We start from the raw sequence: 24431 nt of genomic DNA on the forward strand, positions 1-24431 counted from the left end.
TTTTTATTAAGAATTATCTAGTACACATATTAATGTTTAGATTCTTTACTTCTTGTTTGTAAGCCAATTTATATAGAAGTTTTGACAGATATATTTCGTCATGGACATTTAAATCAAAAGAACTATTTGTATACTACAGTTACATAGATTAATCTTATTGGCTGTCCATTAATGCATATGTGCTATTTAAGAAACTGTTTATAATACCTAAATTCACGGCTGTATAACACACATGACAAGGGATATGCATTTCTAAAAACAATGTGGAGTATTGGTACACACCTAGTTGTGATCACAGCAGTAATTTGTCTTCCTAAAATACAAACAGGCAAGTAATCAATTAATACTATACTTTACGTACAATATTAATTAATATTCATTTGTGTTTTTAAGACACACCAATTGGCTCTTTTAAAATGGTGACAGACAAAAAGTGAAGTGAAAATGGTAATATTTGAAAAGTTTTGTAAATTAATAAAATAAGGACTTATGTTCTATATGAAATGTATTTGATTTGTTTCGAATAGGAATAGTGTGATCATTTAGTCTCTTATAATTAATACAAAACGTTCATTTTATATATTATGATGTTAGGCTCGTCTTAGATAGCTCGATTTTATTTTATATACCGTAAGACTTAAAACTTATACTTATAAACATTATGTCTTTGCATAAATTTAAAATTTATTTCGTCAGAGATTGGATTTAACAAATAGTGTATTTTCAAATGCAGGCTTGATTAAAAGTTGGCATATGTAAAAGAAAAACTAATTAACGAATATAATCAGTTACATTATTAATAAGAGTTTAAACACTTTTTTGTATATTTATGTTTAATATTTTTTCAGTGATATGATGAATGGACTTTTTTTTTATTATTTTTAAAATTCTTATTTTTAAAATTCTTATTTTTTAAAACTAAAACTAACAAAGGAATATAAGTATGGTGCAATGCCCGTTAAACATGCCAGTTTAGTAGCCATTTTAAATCATTTTGGAAGGGTCATGTGTTTTTCTGAAAAGGAAATAATTATATCTTTCGTTCTTTCCATTAGAAACTCCGAGGATATGTTCTGATAGTTCTGATAATTTCTACAACCGATACCTTTTTCTTGAGTGTAATATTTGTTTTACAAAGTATCGATAAGATAGTTGCCAATGAAATGAACAGATATTGCGTTTTTGAAATTGATCTTTCTTTTAAAAATTAACACTTCTCTATATATGAGTTGTCTACCCTAATACTGTTTTCCTGTTTAAGTATCAGATTATACACCATTACTTAAAAGAAGATGACTATTTTTAATCTTATTCGAGTTATTTTCCGATCACTTACATGTAAGCTGTATTTTTGATAACTCCTTACCAACTAGCCATAAACAAAGAACACTGGTTAACATTTAACATAATTTTGAAATTCTATATGTTATGGTTATGATAACAAGTCTTCTGATAATGAAAGACCATCTGTAAAATTATGGGGCATTGAGTCGATGATAAGTGTTTTGTACACATACCTAAAAACTTTTCCGGTGATATTTATATATCACCAACACTCGATCATTCCCGAAAAAGACACGAGTAACGATGATTACGGTATATAGTTTTCAAGAAATGTGTTGCTACAGTCCTTGGATGGTGTAAAATTCCCACTAACACCATACACCACTACACCATACACAATACACCATTACACCATACACCTTGTACCATTACACCATACACGTTACACATTTGCACCATACACCGTAAACATTACACCATACACCATTCCCAATTATATCTAAACGATCCGAAATTACCCATAATGCAATTAAATTTCAAATATTAAGATTATTATTATTGTTTATGTTTACAATACGAAAATATAAAATAAAAAGAACTTTGTTTGCAACCAATGAAATGTCGTACACCATCATTCACACCATTCCCGATCACACGTTACAAAATCACACCATTCCTCAAACACCATTCCTAAAACACCATTACACCATTCCCCTTACACCATACACCATAGCACCATACACCTTACACCATTGCACCATATGCCAAACACCATTACACCATACACGTTTTTCGGGGAAGTTTACACCATCCAAGGGTTGTACAAAATTAAGGATTTTTTTTTAAAGTAAGAATTATTTCTCTCTCATTTATACTCTGGCTCCTTGTGCATGTTTTTGCTTTATGTCTGGTCGGTTTTTTTATCACCAAATAATGTATTACAGTTACAATACGCTAATTCTGAGAGTAGCATATTCGCAAAACTCAAAGTGATAACCATTTTGGCTTTGCATATTACAAAAATACGTTGATATGTCCAGTAGGAGTTGGAAACTCAATATGACACTTCGTGTATTGGAGTTGTAACGTTTTCGGCAACTATATATCCTTGTTATAAATTTCTAATGGGTCCATAGGTAAGTAGTTCTTTGGTTACATCTTCTGACATCAGACTCGGACTTCTCTTGAACTGAATTTTAATGTGCGTATTGTTATGCGTTTACTTTTCTACATTGGCTAGAGGTATAGGGGGAGGGTTGAGATCTCACAAACATGTTTAACCCCGCCGCATTTTTGCGCCTGTCCCAAGTCAAGAGCCTCTGGCCTTTGTTAGTCTTGTATTATTTTAATTTTAGTTTCTTGTGTACAATTTGGAAATTAGTATGGCGTTCTTTATCACTGAACTAGTATATATTTGTTTAGGGGCCAGTTGAAGGACGCCTCCAGGTGCGGGAATTTCTCGCTACATTGAAGACCTGTTGGTGACCTTCTGCTGTTGTTTTTTTCTATGGTCGGGTTGTTGTCTCTTTGGCACATTCCCCATTTCCATTCTCAATTTCACTATACAATCCGAACTCCCTATTCATACATCATATGATATTTGTTCAGTTGAAGATCACACTGTGCACCCTTCATTCGGTTTATCTACTATGGATACCATATAAATAGGCAAATTGATTATTTTAATTTGTATCTTGAAAAAACCCACATGATTTGAAAAAAACCCCAGTTTGAAGACAATTCCATTTCATCGTCTAACACGCTCTTTTGATTTGATTCGGGTTCTTCATACTTAAGTTTATGATGTTATGTTTTAAGGAATTTGTTGTCTGTACGTTGGTTTTTAATAAAAACACAAAGGACATGTGGTATCTACCCACGACACAAAATCAATATATTCACAGCAGAAACAACAACAACAACAAAGCAAAGGAACAGCGCTCACAGTGCAGTTCTTCGTTTCAAATTATAATAGTGAGACCTTCAACACAAATTAACAAACACTCTTATCTCTTTTCAAATTTAAGACGGTTCATACAACTGCAAATCAAGGTCATTCTATGGCGTTGGCAGTATCTCTTTCAGTTTTGAAGTTCATAATGTCCCTTTAGTACCTTCGTCTCGTTTTGTATAATTAAAACTTATGTAGCTCCTTTCTTATTTAAAATTACATGTTAAATGAATGTTCAGTGTTCTGCAATGTTCTGTTAGTAGTCAATTTTTGTTTAATGTTTTAAACGGTCTACCTTTCGGAAAGAGAGGACATGTAGCTTGGCAGTTTATTTTAAACTTATGAGTTTGAATGCCCGATTGTTATCTTTCGCCAAGGTAAATTGAGGGTGTATTCTTCTGACGTTTCAGTCTCATTCAGTCTCATTGAAACCTCATTCTGGAATTATTTCCAAAACATGGTTCACAAGTAGAAAATAGCAATGAATTCGATAAATAGCATAATTAAACTAAACCCTGTGAATAATTGGGTATTTCCAATGAGTAGTTTATGAGGAATCACATTTTTAAATTTTATTACCAATCAAATAAGTCTTTTTAGCCAAAACCTTGAGAACATTGGTGAGGGATGCATGTACAAAAATTGATTTTACCAGAAATATGTACATCCCACATCCTTTTTTTCTTTTCAATTTTTTAGATATGTACTTTTTTCAATCGTTTATAACAAAGAAATTGTAAAATTTTCAATTTGTAATTAAAACTGAGAAAAATAATAAATTTACAAAGTTGATAACATGGGAAATTTGACACAAAAAAAAGCATCAAAATATGAGAAAAAACTTTCTTATATTAACACCTATAGTTTTTTTTAATTCAAATTTATTCAGATTGGTCACCTTTATCTTTACTGAAAGTATGACAAACAGTTTACTTGTGGAATTGTGATTTTTTTTCATGATAATAGCCCCAAAATAGGTTAAAATTGATGAAAAATGGAAAAATCATCAAAGTTGGGTACTTTCAAAGGGCAATAGCTAGCAAAGAAGTGAACCACCATAGATATGATTTTTTCTTCACCAATTATTTTTTACAGTCATATAATTCCAAAAATTAGGTTTAGAAAAAAATAGTTTAAAATTGATGAAAAATGGAAAAATCATCAAAATTGGGTACTTTCAAAGGGCAATAGCTAACAAAGAAGTGAACCACCATAGATATGATTTTTTCTTCACCAATTTTTTTTTACAGTCATATAAACCCAAAAATTAGGTTTTGAAAAAAAGTTTAATTCTAGAAATTTTTGGCTCCTCAGAGGTGTACATCCTGAAAAACATTGATTGATTTTCTTTTGTTTTCGTAGCTGACCCATGTGCGACAACAGAACATATAAACGACTGGCAGCGATCTGTAGCATTTGCCACGGATACTACACAGATATGTGATAATATCCTTGCTGAAGGATGGTATAGAGTTATAAGTGGTGCAGGAGAGTTGATGCCAACAGAATGTCCAGTAGGAGGATTACGATGTAATACCGCCAAACCAATCTATTTATATACTGGTGAGATGATAAAGCTGTTATAAAAACGATAATCATTTAACGATTAGTTTATAAAATAACACTCAAATCTAGAAATAACAAAGATATAGGAAGATGTGGTATGAGTGCCAATGAGACAACTCTCCATCAAATTAACAATTTATATACGTAATGTTAATTTGATCATACTATTTGATGCCTGGCTTTCTTCGTGACCTTCCGATTTCTATTCGAGCCACAATGATGAGATTTCTGTTAACCGTAAACATATACGCCATATAATATTATATACTTCAAAATTCTTTAAGAGTAGAAGAAAACATAGTCTGGAGCAATACCAAGAACAGACCTGTTATTTACTAAACTATAAGTCCACAGTTTGATAATTTATTGTTTTAATTAAGTATTCATTATAGTTAACATTTTTGAAAGACTTATTATCTTATTCCTATCGCATAGATTACCGTAGCCATTTTCAACACAGGTTAACAAAAATTGTTGTTATCAATGCTGTATCAGTTCAAACTTGAATTTAGATGTTTAATATTTTTTATTCAAGCTTAATAGATGAGTCACATGAAGGCAAAACATGCGTCAGTCGTGACACATGATACACCTGATACATTTGATTAGTTTTAAAGACTCTTTCTTATCAATGATTGTATGAAATTATCCTTAAAAACTACATAAAAAATTGTATTTTGCGTCCTCAATGAAATAATATATGTATTCATGTTCTCAGATGATTTACCTGCTGGAGAGAAAGCCTATCCTGCTGTTGGTGTCACAGTTACAAGAACAGCATTTGCTTCCAACTATGATGGTAATTGTAAACATACAGAATACCAAATCCAAATAAAAAACTGTGATGGGTACTATGTCTATTTCCTCAAAGGTATAACGGGTGGATGTACGTCAGCATACTGTTTTGGTAAGAATTATCACGCACTTTGTTAAAAAAATATCTTTTAAGGTGGTACCTTATACTACAGGGAGATAACTCTGTAAAGTCAGCTAAACGTTTTAATAAAGTTGTGTTGTAAAGGGAATATTAGGCTTCTCAGTGATCAAAATTGGTGTTTGTCAAACTGCTATATAACCAGTGTAAAATGGTTGGTTCAATATTTTTGAAATTTGTATATTTCTGTTAAAGAGTCAAAGTAAATACTTTGTCAAAATTTTATGAAAATTAAACGAGCCAAATTAATTTTAGTGAAAGTGTTGGGTATCACCTTAAAATTCTTAAAAATGTTAACTATAATTTTGCCTTATACTTTACTTATCACATCCTAGCAGTTAAGGTTCCGTTTACAAAATATGTATGAAAATCATTTGGTTCTCAATTATTGCCATTAGAAATTGTAATTGTCATTCAAAAACTGCTAAACTAGTTTAATTTTGTTTTAGTTTGTTTTAATCACTAGACAAAATAATTTTCATTGATCTGTTTGCATAACCATAGAACGGTGTCAATAATTATAAATGTTACCTTTTTAAATATTATTAGGTAAAGAACTTCCATGTGAAAATGGCACGACATCTGAAAACGGATTCTCACCAGGATGTGACAGTATGTATCATAAGTTTCATTAGCTTAAAACTTAGTTTTTCGTTAACACTATATTACTGTTTTCAAATGAAATTTTAAGGATTGATTTGTTTTGATTAACATGTTTTGTGCTAAAACAAAGTTTTTCTATCTTTTCATGTCTACTTTTAGCAACAACGTCGACTTGAAACAATGTTTTGTATTGAACATGATGTTCTGGTTCACTTGATTCATCACCGGTTTTGTGGTGGAACTCGTGTTGCCGAATCCATATATTCTATCTTATGTTTGTGGCCCTGTTGGCAATTTTGTCTTTTTCACTTTTCTTCGATGGCATTGTTAGGTTTTTTTTACTTATTAGATTTGAATGAGCATTTGATATATGTGATTTTTTTTCTCTTTAGCGTTTCCTGATGTAGAAGTGACACCGTTTGTTAAAGCTACTCTTACAGAGAAAGAGGCATTCAGTGAGTTTGGGGTATTAATGGTTTACAGTCAAGCAACTTTTGAATGTCATGCAAATGACCTAACAGATGGATACAAATATAAAACACGATGGTATATCAATGATATTGAGATGAAAGACGCCATTGTGGAAGGATTGTCAAAAACAGATGTAGAGGCTGGTTTAGGTCGTATGTTAGAAGAACACTGGACATCGGCTTATAAGCCTAATATGATAGTCAAGTGTGCTATACAAGTAGGAGGAGAGGGATTTGGAACATATGGACCACAACACACTTCAGACGTGTTTTTTGCAGGTTTAAAGGTTTGCATAATTTGTATGAAATAAGCTGAAGTTAAGTGATTTAATAAAATATTGAAAAATATGTAGTTTACAAAATACAAAAAAAAAAACGGAAAAAAGCAACCCTCTTAAAAAATTTAATCCTTTATGAAATGGCAAACTAAAAAGTTCAAACACATCGAAAGAATGGAAACAACTGTCATACTAATGGCTCTAATGATAGCGTTGTTGTATTATTATTGTAACGTTACAATGTTTAATACCCACAAAAGCACAATTATTTGAAAAATTATAAAAAGGGAGTAGACTTAAAATATGCTTATTTTATTTGTACATGCATATATGAAAACTCAGGTCTACAAATGTGAGAACATGTAAGGTATATCTAAACATAACATTGGGATTGAATGAATTGCTTTAACTTTGTAGATCGATCCATCATCTTCCACAGATTACCAAGTTTTTGAGGGAGAAGAGTTACACATACCGGCAGAACTTACTATGCCTTTATCATGCGCTTGGCCAAAAAATGAGTACGTCATATATTTTTCATAAAATTTTAAAAAGAGGAAAAAGACGAATAACTAAATTAATCTGTACAAAAAAAATCGTAAATAAAAGATTGTACATGGTTAGGTTGTAACAGTTATCACTTATTGTAAACAATTAAGCTAAAAGCTGAATTGACCGTATTGAACAATGAAATATTTTAATTAACGATAGTGTCTCAGGACTTATGATGTATTGAACAAAAGAACAATTATAATTTGTGTATCCGATTTCAGGGAACATATTTCCTTGAAAACATTCAATGCTTATAAAATAAAAACTCCAAGGCTTAAGTTCCCTTAAGTACACGGCCACGTCTACTAGTTTTCTCGTTTGAATTGATTTGCATTTGCCATTCGGAGCTGTTTATAGCTGACTATGCGGTAAGGCCTTTTCATTGTTGAAGGCCGTACAGTGACCTAATGTTGTTTATTTCTCTGTCAATTGGTCTCTTGTGGAGAGTTGCCGCATTGGCAATTATACCACATCTTCTTTTTACAGGAAATATTATGTATATGGTACTTTGGGATATATACACAACTAACAGATATCTAACTATTAAAAAAAGATATATAATTACAGAAACAGATGGCTTTAGCTAAATGTTGCACAGAGATTAGATCTTTTTGTTTTCAATGGTCTATTTCAAATTTGTTTTGAATAGCCAACTCACTGTTTCGATTTGATTCACACCGATATTTCTGATGTTAAAAACGATAATCGTCTTTCAGCTTTTGGGAAAAAGACGATACTTATATAATGGAAATCAAATTCAAGTACATTGTAGAAATTAGTTGTTTCTCTCAATCTTTCCTTAACTTTACGTTTCGCCCTGTTCTATTTGATTTTTGTCTACAAAATTTCAGAGAAAAAAATAGAATAGACAATATCAAACAGAATGATTGTGTGTTGGTTCTTTTAAATGGTGTACCAGATTATCAACTAAATGGAGAGGAGTGTATTAATGGGATAACAAAAGACGGAATAATATTCAACTCCGAAACATGTGGAATCAAGTTTTCTCACAGTAACTGGCAGGAAAAACAAATAATCAAAATAATGGGTCAAACAGATCTAGTGGTTAATGTTGCTGACAGAATTGTGTTGTTACGACTTTACAACTCAGATGAAGTAGAACCTCGCACATTGTATTGGAAAAATATTCACCTTCCAGATATTAAGGTAAAGTATTGTTTTTCCTGTTCATCACCCACAACCTTGTTTTGATAACATGATCAATATTTTTTGTAAATTCGTAATAAAGAAATGAGGCATAACACAAAAGATGAATAGTTCACTATCTATATCTCGTCAACTTATTTCGATTCATTTTCAAATTAAGGTAAGAAAGGTATGAAAATATGAAATGGATTATATAGGCCAAAAGCACTTATCTGTTAAAGAATTAGCATAATTTGATCACAAAAGTGCTTAGACTGATTCTTTACATAGTACATGTTGATACGTAAATACAACAACCACAGAATGAATAAAAATGAAATTTTATGTATAATGGACATAATCCTCGTTTCAAGTTTCATTCTTTTCGTGAATAATATTATGTTTGGTATAAATTTAGGTATATGTAAAAGACAAAGATATTGTGACATTAGGTAGAAGCTGTTACTCACAAAACGATCCCCATATGAGGACGTTCGATCAGAAGTAAGTGCAGATTAAATAAAGTCTTTTTAAACTCTAACATATAATCATACATGACGCATTTGGCAAAAGACCAACTCCTTTTTCCTTTGGATATTTTGTTTTGCGAGAAAATTGTTTTTAATCTCTAGAAAGAAATGTATGCATGGTATTCTATTTTGGGGTCCTGACCCGCCTATGACAGTATGCTGGAGGTGTTTTGCTCTTTGTTGCTATCCAGTTCGCCCACATTGTTTAGTTAACGTTTTGGTTTATAGCATCTTTAATGAAGTCATGATCCTATCAAATCAGAATTAACAACGATGTAAATATAACAAGTAGGCCAAATTAGGTACAACTACTTGGTATAATATTTTACTGACAACATTTGTTTTCTCTTCAAATATATTGTTTTGCTTTCATAAAGCACCAAAACAGTATTTTTTTACCTTTATAAGAAACGTATATCCCAACAGCTATAATAAATACTATTTCCTCATCAGTGACAAGCCTTATCATTAGACCTTTTCAACATCTCTCGACACCGACTAATGACTCCTACAGGTTACAGGTAAAATGGAAGGGTCGTCTCAAAAACAAAACCTTCATGATTATCATTACGTAACATACTGTCTTGACTATATAGCTTCAGAATATATATCAACCAAATAGATAAATAAATATATGTATCTGTCATATAATATTTTTATTTTGTATGTATTTACACGACATTTCATGTTGAATTTATTAAAACAAATACAGCAACCATTCTGCATCCTGATACGCTTTCTCTTCAATTTTATGATTATGTGAGTATTTTACCAAATATTTGCCGCATGAAAATAAAGATAAATTTGTTGGTGTAAAAGTTTTGATGAATTTTTTCAAAATTTGTAAAACAGTAAATACTGGACTGTCAATATGTCCGTATCACACTTGTGAACACGACCAAATTGGTATTTTTCAACCGGTCTTCACCTTAGTTGATGTACGTATTCAATTTATGGATGGATAATCACAGATAGATTTGTTGAAGGTCTAAGGAAAATTTCACATCTATTTTTTTTTATCAACGGCGGACTTCTCCGCTTCAAGATATTTATTAAAGTTGATGTTTTCATGATGAATTTTGAAAAAAAAATATAATTAACTTTTCGTTTTAGTGTTACAACATCTAAGCAGTACATATTTTTTTTACATACATGCGTATGGAATTCATATTTCAAGTTGTTAGTTAATACTATAGAGCTCGTTGACATTGCAAAAACAATATGGTCAGTGCTAAGCAGGGGCTTGGAGACCAGCGGCTGAGGTCCCGAAAACAACATACCTTGTCCCTTCGTCATAGTGTTCTTCCCCTGTTCCTGAAAATGACCTTTTGGTTTCTTACAAGAAGTTGATCAAATTTCGTTGATTTTATATTTATACACTGTCATTGCTGTGTTTTGTTTTGTTTTCACCGGGTCAGAATTTGTTCATGTTGTTTCTCTATATCCAATTTGCGGAACAAAGTTTTGTACCTTTTTCATTTTTTTTCGTACTTAAGATTTTTTTTTATATCTCATCTATGACCATACATAAGGGATAATTTGGATCAAAATACGAAGAAATGGTCGGCTGCATTTCCCGGAGGACTGTGCTCTCCTAAGAGACATAGTTTATCCAAATCGTCATCCTTTAGTTACATCATTTACAACACCTCAAATTAATCGTAAGCCATAACATTGGAGAAAAAAAGCAGCAAATTTAATAGCGTGATTGGTGAATACAGAATTCAAGTGGAACACCAAATTGGTGAATTAAAAATATACAAAGTATTGGGTACATTATGGAGGCACCCCAGGCCAAAACTAATAGACATTGTGCAACCCTTGTCAATAGACATAAGAAATTGTTTAATTAAATTGTAACTACAATTTAGCATGCTTTGTTCATTTCATTTTCCAAATTTTACCAGGACAGCTAGAAGCTCAACGTCTCAAAAGATGAAATAAGACTTAAAGTCCATCATTCTTCTTATATATATATATAATATATATGTATATATATAATAGACTATAAAAAAAATCCATGTTATGTGGGAAAGTTGTATCATTGTCAATGAAAGTAATAAAATCAATAATGATTTAATTTTTTTTAATTTTTAAGACAACCATTCACATTTTACATGTCGTAGTCGTTCTCAACTATAGGTGTCGAGAGATGTTGAAAAGGTTTATTAGGGGAGGAACATACAATACTCTAATGCTACGGATATTCAAAGCATCATTATATACTTTACCGCAAACATTTTCTGTACAATATTTAAAAACAATACTCAATTTTAGATACTATGAACTCCAGCTTCACCAAGGACTAACAGAAGGTGAATACATTATGTACAAGCACGACCGTCTGCCAATTCAGGTATTTTGAAAGAATAATATTAATATAGAACATTTTCGTATTATTTTTTTGCAAGAACGCTTTGACCACTTGGGAACAATAAATATATTATTACAAATATATTGTGTCAATTTTTACCCTCAAAACACAGTAATTTTTAGATCTTGTGTTTTGGAAAATTGGTGGAGCGGATATAAGGCTAAAGAAAAGTCACTAATTTTCCATGCACAACGTTACCAAAAGGGTAAATAACAAGTTTTGTAAAGTGTTGAGTATCAGGAATTCTATATACGTGATGGTTGAATATTGTAAAATGTAAAGATACATCCGATAAAAAATCTATTGCACCAAAAGTTAAAAAAAAAATAACAATCAAAACCAAGGGGTAAACATAGACTCACAAAACCAAATTGCATCAAAAGCACAAAAACAATAACAATCAAAACCAAGGAGTAAACAAAGACTCACAAAACAAATCAGTGTTTTCAGTCTGAATTATACTTAATTTTTAAACGAAGGTATACATTTGATAAATTTGATCTACCTTTGTTTGCTCCATATGTTTATGAATACTTTAACTTGAAAGTTGGTAAACGAAATCTTTAACTGCGTAGTTATTCAATATATTTTTATTTTCTATATCTGCCAAATTCAAACAAGAAGCAAAATATTCCTGATATAAATTGAACTGACATGAACAGATTTGATACATTTCTTGCATTCAACCTGGTTATTTGGACCAACCTGCATCCTTAACACTCAATTAGAAACATATAAAAGTCAAGGATGTATCATAACGTAAAAACGTAAGGAAAAGCATTTCCCGAAAAAGATCTACAACATCAAAGTCAACTTTATTTGAAAAAAAATTTGAAAACTTAGTTGTTTGGTAATTGAGGACATATGATGAGGCAGATGCCTTTAAACCTTGAACATGTTGAAATATTAGATAATAATATCGAATTGCATCATTAATAGATAATAGAAATTCTATAACTGTGCATTTGATGCCATTGCACGTTGGTGTATATACTAGGCAGATACATGCACGAAAAAGTAAAATAAAAAAAAAAAAAAACGGACTTCGAGGAAAATTCTAAGCGAGTATTCCCAAAGTAAATGGCAATTTGTTATTCGTAAACGGGTGAATTCGATATTTGTTCTGAACTTTTTGTCTACTTTATTTTATTTATAGGTTAGCGCCTACTTTAGGAAGTGTTCTTCTCTGATTCTGTGTAACTGTGGTATTGCCGTTAGAAGTGGTGACAGTCTATTCGTTGCTAATTACTGTGAAACAAATTATAAAGGCCACAGAAAGACGAATCGATACATGACTCAAAGATTGTGTGACGACCAAAGTCTCACAGTAACAAAATCTGGAACTACATTTTCGGTAAGAATATACAAAGGACAATAGTGACATTATGTATTATCCCCGGCTTAGTATATATCTAGGATTTTGATTGGTTAACGCACGTCGTTACAAAACCCATAGCCCCTGGGTGTTGCTAACCCATATCCCCGGACGTTGCTAACCATTATCCCGGGGAACTTCACGCAAGTTTTATTTCCATGATTGCTCCTTGTGAAATATTGAATTCTGTAGATTATCCATGATGTTTGTAATTAAATATTTAATTCATTAACGATTTTGTCCTGTTATGCCTATTATTTACACTCATTTCATTGAATGCATCACTTGACTGCCACATTTTCAAGGAATGGGACTACTGACCTAGCTATGCAAATTACCCACGTTGACGTCACACCATCTATGGCGTAACGGTCACAAAATTGAGCGCCAAATTTGACTAAATCCAGTTTCTCTGTCTTCGTATTAATAACGTCTTATATTTGACTACCTGTAGGGTTCTACCAAAGGTAGTACCCTACACCCCATAAAAAATATGTAAAATTTCCAAATTTCAATAAAACTTTTTGAGATAATGAAAAAAACGTTCTTTTTGCGTTACGATTTGTACCCGAATTTCCATAAAACTCGCCCGATTCGGGCTAAGACCGGGGATAAATTCGTTATTTACGTTCATATCCGTAGATATGGATATTTTAACACCCTTCAGGGCCCTGTACACCCTTCGGCTACGCCTCATGGTGTACTGGGGTACTTCAGGGTGTTAAAATATTCATATCTACGGATATGAACGTAGATAACTTATAATATTTAATGTATTAATGAGATGTTTGAAAAGATAATTGTACACAGTTGGTATCTATGTAGTATCAGACAAAAACCGACAATTTAGGTTTTCACGTTTATTTCAGAAAAATGACCAATAATTGATCTAAGACAACATTTGGTGTGACGCAGAGTGTGTATGTGTATCATTCTCATTGAACTACTTGTGTTTTGATTTTGCTGTTTTTATTGTTTATAAATTTTCAAGTTTAATTGTGTATTACACAGATTACTCTCCCTACTGGAACAAAAGTCACATTCAATTATGGTTCTAGCTATGTAGATGGCATTAACATTATACCGTCAGTATTAGATACGGGTATGACAAAAGGTCTGTGTGGTATTTACAACGGTAATTCGAGTGATGATTTTATACCTAGAGATCAGCTAGCTCCAGTAACAGATATCAAAACTTTTGCTTCCTCATGGCAGTAAGTATTGGATAGTTTAAACAATACCTATTATCTATTGTTCAATATGTACATGTGAACACAAATTGTAATATCTTTAAATCATTTCATTACCCAAAAGAGAAAAGATAGAAACCAAAGTTGTATCCAATTGCATGAGATGATGATATATAGACAACGCAAAATCAAAAGAAACAAACTAACAAAAAAAAAAAACCACAAAAAAAAAACTCAACATACTAAAATCTGAACCAAAACTGCCAAAAGACAAAGAAAAATATAGAAAATAAAAAACAATGAACTAAGTATTAGACCAACGAATCCCATCAAATTCGTGGGTGATATCAGGTTTTCTGTTAACAAATTGAACGGTGTATACAGAATGTAAATATATTTAGAGAAATACACCAAATAATTCGAAGATGCATAGATGAGGTATAAAGAATGACCAAGTAATTTTCCTCAAAGTAATGAATATAGATAAATTCAGAAACAGAAGTATTTTTGACATTTGTTATGACTATTTATTGTGTAAAGTTTATGTGTCATGAGTATAGTAAATTAATATTTACATTTCTAATAAAAAATAAAAAAAGTAATAATGATTTATAAAACTACCAATTTATGTACTGCAGAGTTAAAGGTGCTTACACTGACGAGACTTTGTTTCACCCTGACGGAGAGTTAAAAGAGACAATATATAATGGTCAGCAGTATTGCACATGTGTCTCCCCCGATGATGTCTACCCACATGGTAGTCCAGAATTCAATTGTGATTTGACAGCTGCCATGAAACCATGTAGAGATACAAAAACGGCCATAGGCGTTTTTACAGCTGATTGTGCAACAGTAGTAGCCCGGAAAAAGAGGTCCGCCTCTTATAAAGAAAAAGCAGCAAGGCAAAAGAGATCTACCTCTGATTATGAACCTCCTTCTTATCCTATGGTTTCTGACGATGAGACATCAGTTATAGTAAGATATTTTGCTATTCCTTTGTTCCTAAGTTGACTCGAAGAATGCTAATCAAAACTAAGCTTTTAATGTGATTTTGAATATTTATAATATCTCTCCTTTGGGAATATATAGCTGTACTGTTAGAATATGACTCGTATTATTTATATATGCACCTTGCTTTGTTTTCGACCTACATCCACACAGACCCCCTTCCGGTGTCATAATAACCAGAGCTCTGCTAATATGATTGTTCATAGATGTACATGCATATGCCTCCTAGAAACATAATATTTACACTTTTTGTAGAACTATTCTATTGATTTATAAAACAAACATCTCCAATAAAGTATAATTATCTTATTATGACACGACAGCTGTTTCGCGTTATACATTCTATGATTATTTTCGAATTATCAAAATAACATTTTGCTGCTTATACTTTATAGACGACAGAAGAATGGAAAAATGATTGGACGGAAGCATTAGCAGAACAGCATTGTAGATATCATTTTGAAAAGGCACCGGCTTTCAATGTTTGCTCTGAGTATGTTCCTTATGTAGATAAAACTCCATTCATCAACGGCTGCATCAAAGATATAAAGGTAAGTGTTAAACTTTTAACCTACAAATCATTAAAAAATCAAACTTTTTTACAAAGAATGACCTCAAAGATTTACTGTGGTGTAGACTTATTGATATCTCATTTACCTTTACCTGATATTGAGACGCATTAATTTGGTTAACATAAATTATCAAATTAAATTCGATGGACATTGATTTTGCACATTACATACAAACTATAGATTTCCAGATCGTTTGAGACTGTTTGTGAAAATGATCTGTTTGTCATTTACTATACATGAATTAAACTCATCGTAGAAATCAGGATTGACATTTTGTATTTTGGCCAGAAGCGCGTTTCGTCTACAAAAGACTCATCGGTGACGCTCGAATACAAAGAGTTAAAAAGCCAAATAAAGTACGATGTTGGAGAGCATTAAGGATAACAAATTCCTCAAAGTTTTTCCAAGTACAGCTAAGGTAATGTATTCATATTGAAGTATAATCTTAATATTTAAAAAAAATTTAAGTTTTGTTAACAGGTAATTTATTTTTTTGACTTATATCAACATGTATCATTTTCAGTCTACTGGCGGGGATAGTTGGTTGAAAGTAACAATAAGAAACTTTGCGAGTGTATGTCTTCAAGAATCAAAACGACTAGAAATACTGACGGTCACCAATAGTACAAATTCTACAGGATCAGACAAACCAATCGCTTCTATTATTGAAGAGTCGACATGTCCAGATGACTGTTCTAACAATGGACTCTGTATAGATGGTAAGTTGGCATTACAATCAAGTCTTATATTTTCTGTTTTCAGAAGTATTAAAATATTGTCACAAAGACATAAGTATTCAGCGTTAGTTAAATTGTTATTATTACATATCTATTTTTTCTGGTTAGTAAAGTTTTGGACTGGAGCCAAACCGATAAAGTCACGCCAGGAAAGCACTGACCTGAACAATTTATATAGCGATGTATTCTATGTCTAGCACTTTATTCAATTCACCGTAGGTTGATTATTAGTCACCAATGGTATCATCGGTTCAATATAAAGTACCAATGATTTAAACAACATATATTAATAAAATTCCCGTTAATAAATCTAGATAAATTGATACGAAACTATTGTTCTAACTCCTTTCGTCAAAGATTACAAACGCTGAATATTGCTATTTTTATTATGTATTATATAATTTGTGTTTAAACCTGATGCTTTTTGTTATCTATTAATCATGTTTTTCTTTGTCTAATATGTTCTATTAATTTGTATTGTAGTCCTGTAATATTATGTTGTCATTTCAATGTTATATTTAACTTTGCCATTAAAGTGCGAGGTTTGGCATGCCACAAAACCAGGTTCAACCCACCACTTTTATTCCCCTTTAAAAGTGTCCTGTACCAAGTCAGGAAGATGGCCATTGTTATATCATTGTTCGTTTCTGTGTGTGTTGCATTTTAACGTTGAGTCGTTTGTGTTTTCTCTTATTTTTGAGAAATTGAGATAAGATGTGGCACGGTACTTGTCTATCCCAAATTCATGTATTTGGTTTTCATGTTATATTTGTTATTCTCGTGGTGTTTTGTCTGATGCTTGGTCCGTTTCTGTGTGTGTTACGTTTCGGTGTTATGTCGTTGTTCTCCTCTTATATTTAATGCGTTTCCCTCGGTTTTAGTTTGTTACCCCGATTTTGTTTTTTGTCCATGGATTTATGAGTTTTGAACAGCGGTATACTACTGTTGCCTTTATTTAATATGTTATATTTTACTATTCAAATAAGTACACAGCTACTTTTTCATATGAACTTTTTCTGTACTATTTCTGTACTAAAAATCTGTAGTACTGGCAATCTACTTTTAATATTCAGTACAATTTTGTTACTTTAAAAGGATTGTAATATTTAGGTACCTGTATTTTACAGTACTTTATTTGTACTTGAAATTTAGGTACTACAGATGTTTGGTTACTACCGTTACATTTTCAGAATTTTGAATGTTTTTCCATTTCAAATCTCTTTAAAGTTTTGATTTTCATGGAATATTGTTATCACTGTTGGTATTATATCTGTATCAAAATATTTAGTACAATACTAAGTATCTAAATATTACAATAATTTTAAAGTAACAAAATAGTACTTAATATTAAAAGTAGGTTTCCCGTGCCACATATTTTTAGTACAGAAATAGTACCTATAAAAAAGTAGCTGTGTATACGATGGCAAAATGTAAAACAAAAAGACATCGCCAAGACTGTTCGATCGAGTTTGGTGACAGTTTACCTGATAAAGTTTTAAGTTTTAGAATCTCAAAACACGACACCCCCGTAGGGCAACTTGAACTGCAACCTACAATTGAATTACACATTACAATTACTTAGTACTTAGAACTTTGAAATTCTAGTTTTGCATGTTTTGTTTACAAAACTAATCTAAATTCGAAATAGCGTTAGGAATAGTTATTTTGATGAATGATAATTAAAAAGGACAATTCGATAAAAAAAATCATGTGGATTAATCTTCAAAAGAATGTTGCGAATTCGATTACCTGACTCCTTTTTGGTTTGACTGTTTAAATTCATTCTTCCATTAATGACATATTTAAATTCCCCAGTAAATGTTAATCGCATATGAAAATAGATTGTTTTTATCTCTCTATATTTGCTTAAAAAATACTCGAAAAGCAAAAATTTCGAAAAGCTAGTAGAGACATTTTGTAGTCTTGTATTAAACATTCTATGTCTTTTTCATGTTTTTCCATGCGACACTTTTATTCTTTAAAAGCTATGCTTTGCATACGCGAAATATGAACAGAAGGGTTACCAACCGTATTCGGTAAACCACGGATTTTACTATTTCAGTACATGAAATTTACATAGGTCAAATTTTAGTTGTCTACATGTTAAGACAGTTTGAGTCGTGATAAACTATTCTTTCAAAGAAAAACCAAATTAGTCATTCATAAAACGGACACATACAATTACTTATGTCATTACATTGGCTAGATTAAACACAATAACAATTAGTAGATGAGACTTAATATAAGATTAGAATTGTTTTATCTATTACAGAAGAATGTCAATGCAACAATGGGTACTTTGGAGAATCGTGTTCTATAACAACCTCCCAATCACCTACAGTTATCAGAAATGCATTTGAAGATCTATGTGATTCATCGAAGAAACCATGCCGAACTTTTATCGTTCCTGGATATGACTTCATCGACGGAGCCGGTCTATCATGCAAATATACCTCAATGTCTGTAAGTTTGAAACATAAATTTGTATTTAATGTAATAGTTTTTGCATCGGATAAAGTGCAGCATGTTAAATAACCAAGGTTAATTTTCAATGTTGTTGTACAATGTATCTTTAGCAAATATTTACTTTTAAGAGTAAGTAAAACAAAAATATCTTTAACACCATTTTGCACATTTGAGTTTTACGATAAGACCAAAACACACTATTAACCTAAACCGGTAAACGTGAAGATGAGTCTATTCAATATGTATGTTAAATGACAAGACTCAAATTTTCCATCAATTGTTGTTATTTGTACTTGGACTGAAATTCAAGTTTTGTTTATTTTGAAAACCGTTTTAAATGAAGAAATCTGACCGGAGATAAAACAAAACATGTTTATAAGGTTGAGTTTAAGCAACTATACGTCAAAATTATCAGGCAATGTCTAATAGAAGGTATTGCCATTAAAAGTCAACTTAACTTTTTTTTCATGTTTGCCTTTCATCTTAAAAACCATATCAACTAAGATAGAAAGAAACTTTAAACGATAAAATTATCAATGAGGCAAGATCTACAATTAAGACGAAATAGACGAAATCATCTTCTTTCTGAGTTATTATCCTTTAAATGATCAGCAATAAAGATAAACAACAACGAAAACAGGAAACAAAGAAACGATTTTTATCTGAATTCTTTTATCTCCCACAATGTTAAAGAGTGTCCTTAGTTGGATGTGCACAGAAAACAAGATACATTATGCATGTCGATGTAATTATATAAGCTAAATAGTTGTCAAAGTATGTATATTCAAATATTAAAGAATATAATTACACTTTTTAATAGTTTATCTACTGATATAGAAATTGTTCTAAAAAATATACTTGGCCACGAATGATCAATTCAGATTGTAATGATTCATTAAATTAAATGTGAATTTATAATATACTCACTGTATTTTTGTAGCTGAAATCTAACGGCACCACAACATTGCTTGAAGAGGGAGATACATTTACCCATCCTGGTACTTATGCAAGTTCATTTTTCATGTACTGTAACATGCCTGTATCAAGAGAAAAAAGATCTACAGATTTTGATATTGTTGCAACTGGATACCGAATCGCAGTTTCCAACAATGGAGAGAATTACACGGAACCTCTCACTAGTATCGTTTTTGACTCTACATGCTATGAATGTAACACAACAACTCTATCATGTGAAAAATTGGTAAGTCAATATATCACTATTATACGTTATAGTTGTCATATATGTTACTATGAGAAATGTGGGAAAAAAATTGTACGTTTAGAGTACTAATGTAGGTATAAATTGTCCAGTAAGATAATCGCTAACACTTCGAAAAAATAGAAAGTCTGAATTTCTTTCTTTCGTTATTCTGATAAAGTTAATGCATGACATCGATACAAAGATAACAACAATAACTATTTTTAATATTTACAAATGTACAAATATACAAAACAAGGAGAGAGGTTCTAAAATTTGCAAGCATGGTTCATTTTACCATCCGATTTTCACTTATAAAACTACGACTTCAAATTAAGATAAAATTTCTCTTGCATTATTGAATTATTTCATGTATTGAATAACATTTCGTTCTATCTTTTATTTTACAGACAACTTGCCCTGTTCAAGCTGAAAGTAAGTAAATCATTACTTATGCATAAACCCTAATTGGCTTATTTGTTGAAGTATGACATATAAATAAATGGGTTGTATTCTATCAGTAACACCCTATCGCATAAAATATTTTAATTTCTGTTAAAAAGAAACATACTCATGAGAAATGCAAAAGAAAAAAAAAACAATCTTTTAACTTATATATATTGAAAATAGTAATATAGTTGTTTACTTATTTGTACATGTAAATACAGTAAAATAACATTTTGTTAATAAATTCACAGAACCCCTAGATGATGAATCAAAGACGAAAATTTTGATGATTGTACTGGTAGTTGCAGCTGTTGTCATTGTATTGATTATTATCGCTGTACTTATATTTAAATTTAAGCTTAAACCAAAGTAAGTAATGGTATGAAACCAAAGAATATAATAAGAATTGTATTAAAAGAAAGTACTAAGTAAATTATTGTATGAAATCAAAGTTAGAAATGGCATGCAAATCATGTTTAATGCCTCTTTTTATTTGGTTTGATAGAGTATAAGAAATTAAAGGTACAAACTGATCTTTCAAATAGGAAGGTATTTTCGAATTCATTTTTTTTATAAAGGATATTGTCCAAGTTGATGGAATTGAGACCTTTGTTGGCAAATAAAAGTGTAACAATGAGTCTACTTTTTTCTCATCTTTTCCAAAACAAACTAGTTTGGAAAGTATGTGAATGAAAAGAAAAAAAATGAATCTGCAACCAAATTAATCATACGACAATTAAATTAAGGATAAGTAATTTGTGAACTCTTTAAAATAAAAAAAAATGGAGCATTAGAACATTTACCAGCGTCCAAGTTTTTTTTAACCTTTTAATTATATTGGTGTGTAAAATGGAAATATTTTACCAAAACACATTTTGTATGTCCATGTACATCTTCGTATTAAAAATGAGGACAGGATCAAATTTTACCAATCTATAACATTATAAACGGGTGCTTTCAATTCTTTTAACTACATTGTATATACTACAACCATAAATTCAAGAGTTATACCAACCTTTTTGTTTGTTTTTCAATGCACTATTTCGACATTGTCACGGGTAGCATGTGCTGTCATAGCTGATGATTTTATACGGAAATATAATATGACAAAAAATGTCTCTTAATTTTTTTTCAGCTTATTACAATTAAGATAAAAAAATAATTAAAAGTGTGTGTTTTATTTTCATTTCAGGCAGTCTTATATAAGAGATTCAACAATGAGCTTACCAAACACAACACGACAGACTGCGCCAAAATCTCATTTTCTGACATCTGAACAAATATTTTTATCTGAAAAATTCCGATCTGAATCTACAACTGACTTCCATGAATCAAAGTGTGGATGGAAGTAGCTGACCTACATAACAGATATTGCAGTGCAATTTGTATCACTGCTGTATTTAAACGCTAATGAATGTGCCAAAATTATGTTTATTGAATAAATATATGTGTTTACTCTACTGTTATTGTCCGTGATAAAATGTATTATTTAATTTTTTAATAAATTATGTTGTTTGAACAGATAGATAATAATGTAAAGAAGAGAAAATTAGTACGGAAATACAGTGGAAAATGAGGTGCTCTAAAGTTACTGGGGTATCTTGTTTTGTCCACTAAGGGCACTAAATGTTTTGTTTTACCCCCGTCCGTGCGCCCGTGACCGTTCTTCCACATACCTCCTCGGACAGTGTGAATCCTAGGAAGGTTTTACTTTGCTGTCTATTTGTACATATACTGACAATGTGCATGTACTCAGGGTTTTGATTTTTTTAATTGATATTTGCTCTTTTGGGAGATAATTGAATTTTGTCATTTCAGGACTATATATATACATATTTGCATAAGAGGTGCATATGCATTTCCGGATAACTTCTTTTACAGTTTGCATGCTAGGAAGGTTTCTATTTGCTGTCTATTTGTACAAATATTGAAGGTGTGCAGGTTGTCGTTTTTTATTTTATAAATAATTGCCTTTTGGGAGAAAGTTGAACTTTGTCATGTTAGGAGTATCTAATTTATATGTATAAGAGGTAGTTCTAGAGCGAACCATACACATTTGTGCCCTCATGTTTGTGTATTTTTAAATAAATCTCTGCATCTGCGGGAGCATCATTTGTGTCTCCCAGACACAATTATATTTCAAAGAAATTCTCACATTGACTTTGCTATAATACAGGTCTTTCAGTGTGGAGTCGGGGGCATCACTTTTTGTAGTTTTCTGTTTATTTTTTCCTACTTGTCACATTGCGATTCACGGATCTTTTCTACTTTTAAAACAAAATAAGCTCGGTATATTAAACGATGTTAAGAAAAGAAAACCAAAGAAACATTTACTTCATGGAATAAAATTTCAATTTCTACGAATTATTCTAATATCCCGTCTTTTGTGAAAAGATAACAATTGCGTAAAACAGTAACGATTCAAAATCAAAAGGAAAACTATATATAAAAACAAATTGACAGACGACTTGTTAGAACAAGAAAATATACAAGTTATAACATTACTCGTCTGTGTTACAGGCACATATTCTAAATTTACCTACCGTTCAGTGACAAATATTTCATGAATTAAGTTAAGGATAAAACTGTGGTGTGGGGTTGATTTTGATTTATGATACATGTAATGCACGTGTATTGCCTTATGACATGCACATATCATCATGATCTTCAGGCAGGGTTTCCCCTGGGTCAATTATTTTTTTCGCCACCTCTTTCGCCAAAACAATATATTTTTCGCCACTTTATTATTTTTTTCGCCAAGAAACACAATATATTTTTCTTTTAAAATTTTCCTTTTTTCCAGCCCCCCCCCCCCCCCTAAATAAGAAGTCGTTTTTACAAAAAAACGAAGCAAGAATTGATCCCTGGTGTAAGGTGTAGTCATTACATTGAAGGGTTACTCTCATGCCAAACTTTTTGAATAGATTTCTTCATAACGACAGTTTTCTTTTCTAGACCATCGTAAATAAGTAAAACTATATGCTTGAAACACGTGTGTCACTGAAACGACTTTGGAGTACCCACTCAAATCAATGATCTATATGAAAGTTAAATGATAAAGTTTTAAATCAGAGACCTTTCTTGCTTTTGAACATTTTTCGTCATAACAACAATTTTCTTTTCTGGACTATCATTAAAAGAAGGAGATGCAGCGTAAAAATTTTGCTTCAAACACGTGCGTCGCGAAGTGGTTAATAGTTCCCTTTTGTGACATGTGACAGAAGCCATTTAATCATATCATTTTGTTATATATCATAACAATCAACACCTTTATTAATTAGTCCTTTGATGTCGATAGCTACGAATGATCTACAGGGGCGGATGCAGGAATTTTCGAAAGGGGGGGTGCTAACCCAGGGCAAAGGGGGGTGCAGGGGGTGCAAAACATATGTCCCGATACAAATGCATTGATCGGCAAAAATAAAGGGGGGGTGCGCACCCCCGGAACCCCCCCCCCCCCCCCCTTCCCCCTGGATCCGCCACTGATCTATGAATGCAATCAGCTGATTATTGATTTTCTGTCAAAATCTTAACGAGTTCAAGGTGAATTCCGAGTATTGTCTGATCGGTAAAGTCAGAGATACCCGAAAAAAGTAAATAAACAAGATGGCTGAAAATAAATCGTTTTATATATTTCTTTCGCCAAATTCTTTCGCCAATGACGAATTTTAATCGCCACAATTATTATTTTTTCGCAAATTGCGAAAATGGCGACCGCCAGCGGAAACCCTGTCTTCAGGTAACATTACC

The 24431-nt window shown here is 31.6% G+C and overlaps 1 protein-coding gene across 1 annotated transcript; it reads left to right on the top strand.

Moving 5' to 3' along the window:
* The first annotated feature begins 152 nt into the window (after positions 1 to 152).
* Positions 153 to 22177, top strand: LOC139485800 (von Willebrand factor D and EGF domain-containing protein-like). The gene is made up of 19 exons (XM_071270448.1): positions 153 to 328; positions 4598 to 4798; positions 5520 to 5708; positions 6285 to 6347; positions 6731 to 7095; positions 7504 to 7607; positions 8490 to 8805; positions 9203 to 9288; positions 11592 to 11670; positions 12845 to 13042; positions 14075 to 14277; positions 14892 to 15228; positions 15657 to 15812; positions 16357 to 16552; positions 18843 to 19033; positions 19977 to 20237; positions 20645 to 20669; positions 20933 to 21050; positions 21874 to 22177. The coding sequence occupies exons 1-19, from the start codon at positions 262 to 264 to the stop codon at positions 22031 to 22033; spliced, it is 3315 nt and encodes a 1104-aa protein (XP_071126549.1). The 5' UTR covers positions 153 to 261; the 3' UTR covers positions 22034 to 22177.
* Positions 22178 to 24431: the final 2254 nt, after the last annotated feature.

This window comes from Mytilus edulis, chromosome 8, assembly GCF_963676685.1.
Source record: "Mytilus edulis chromosome 8, xbMytEdul2.2, whole genome shotgun sequence".
NCBI lineage: Eukaryota > Metazoa > Mollusca > Bivalvia > Mytilida > Mytilidae > Mytilus > Mytilus edulis.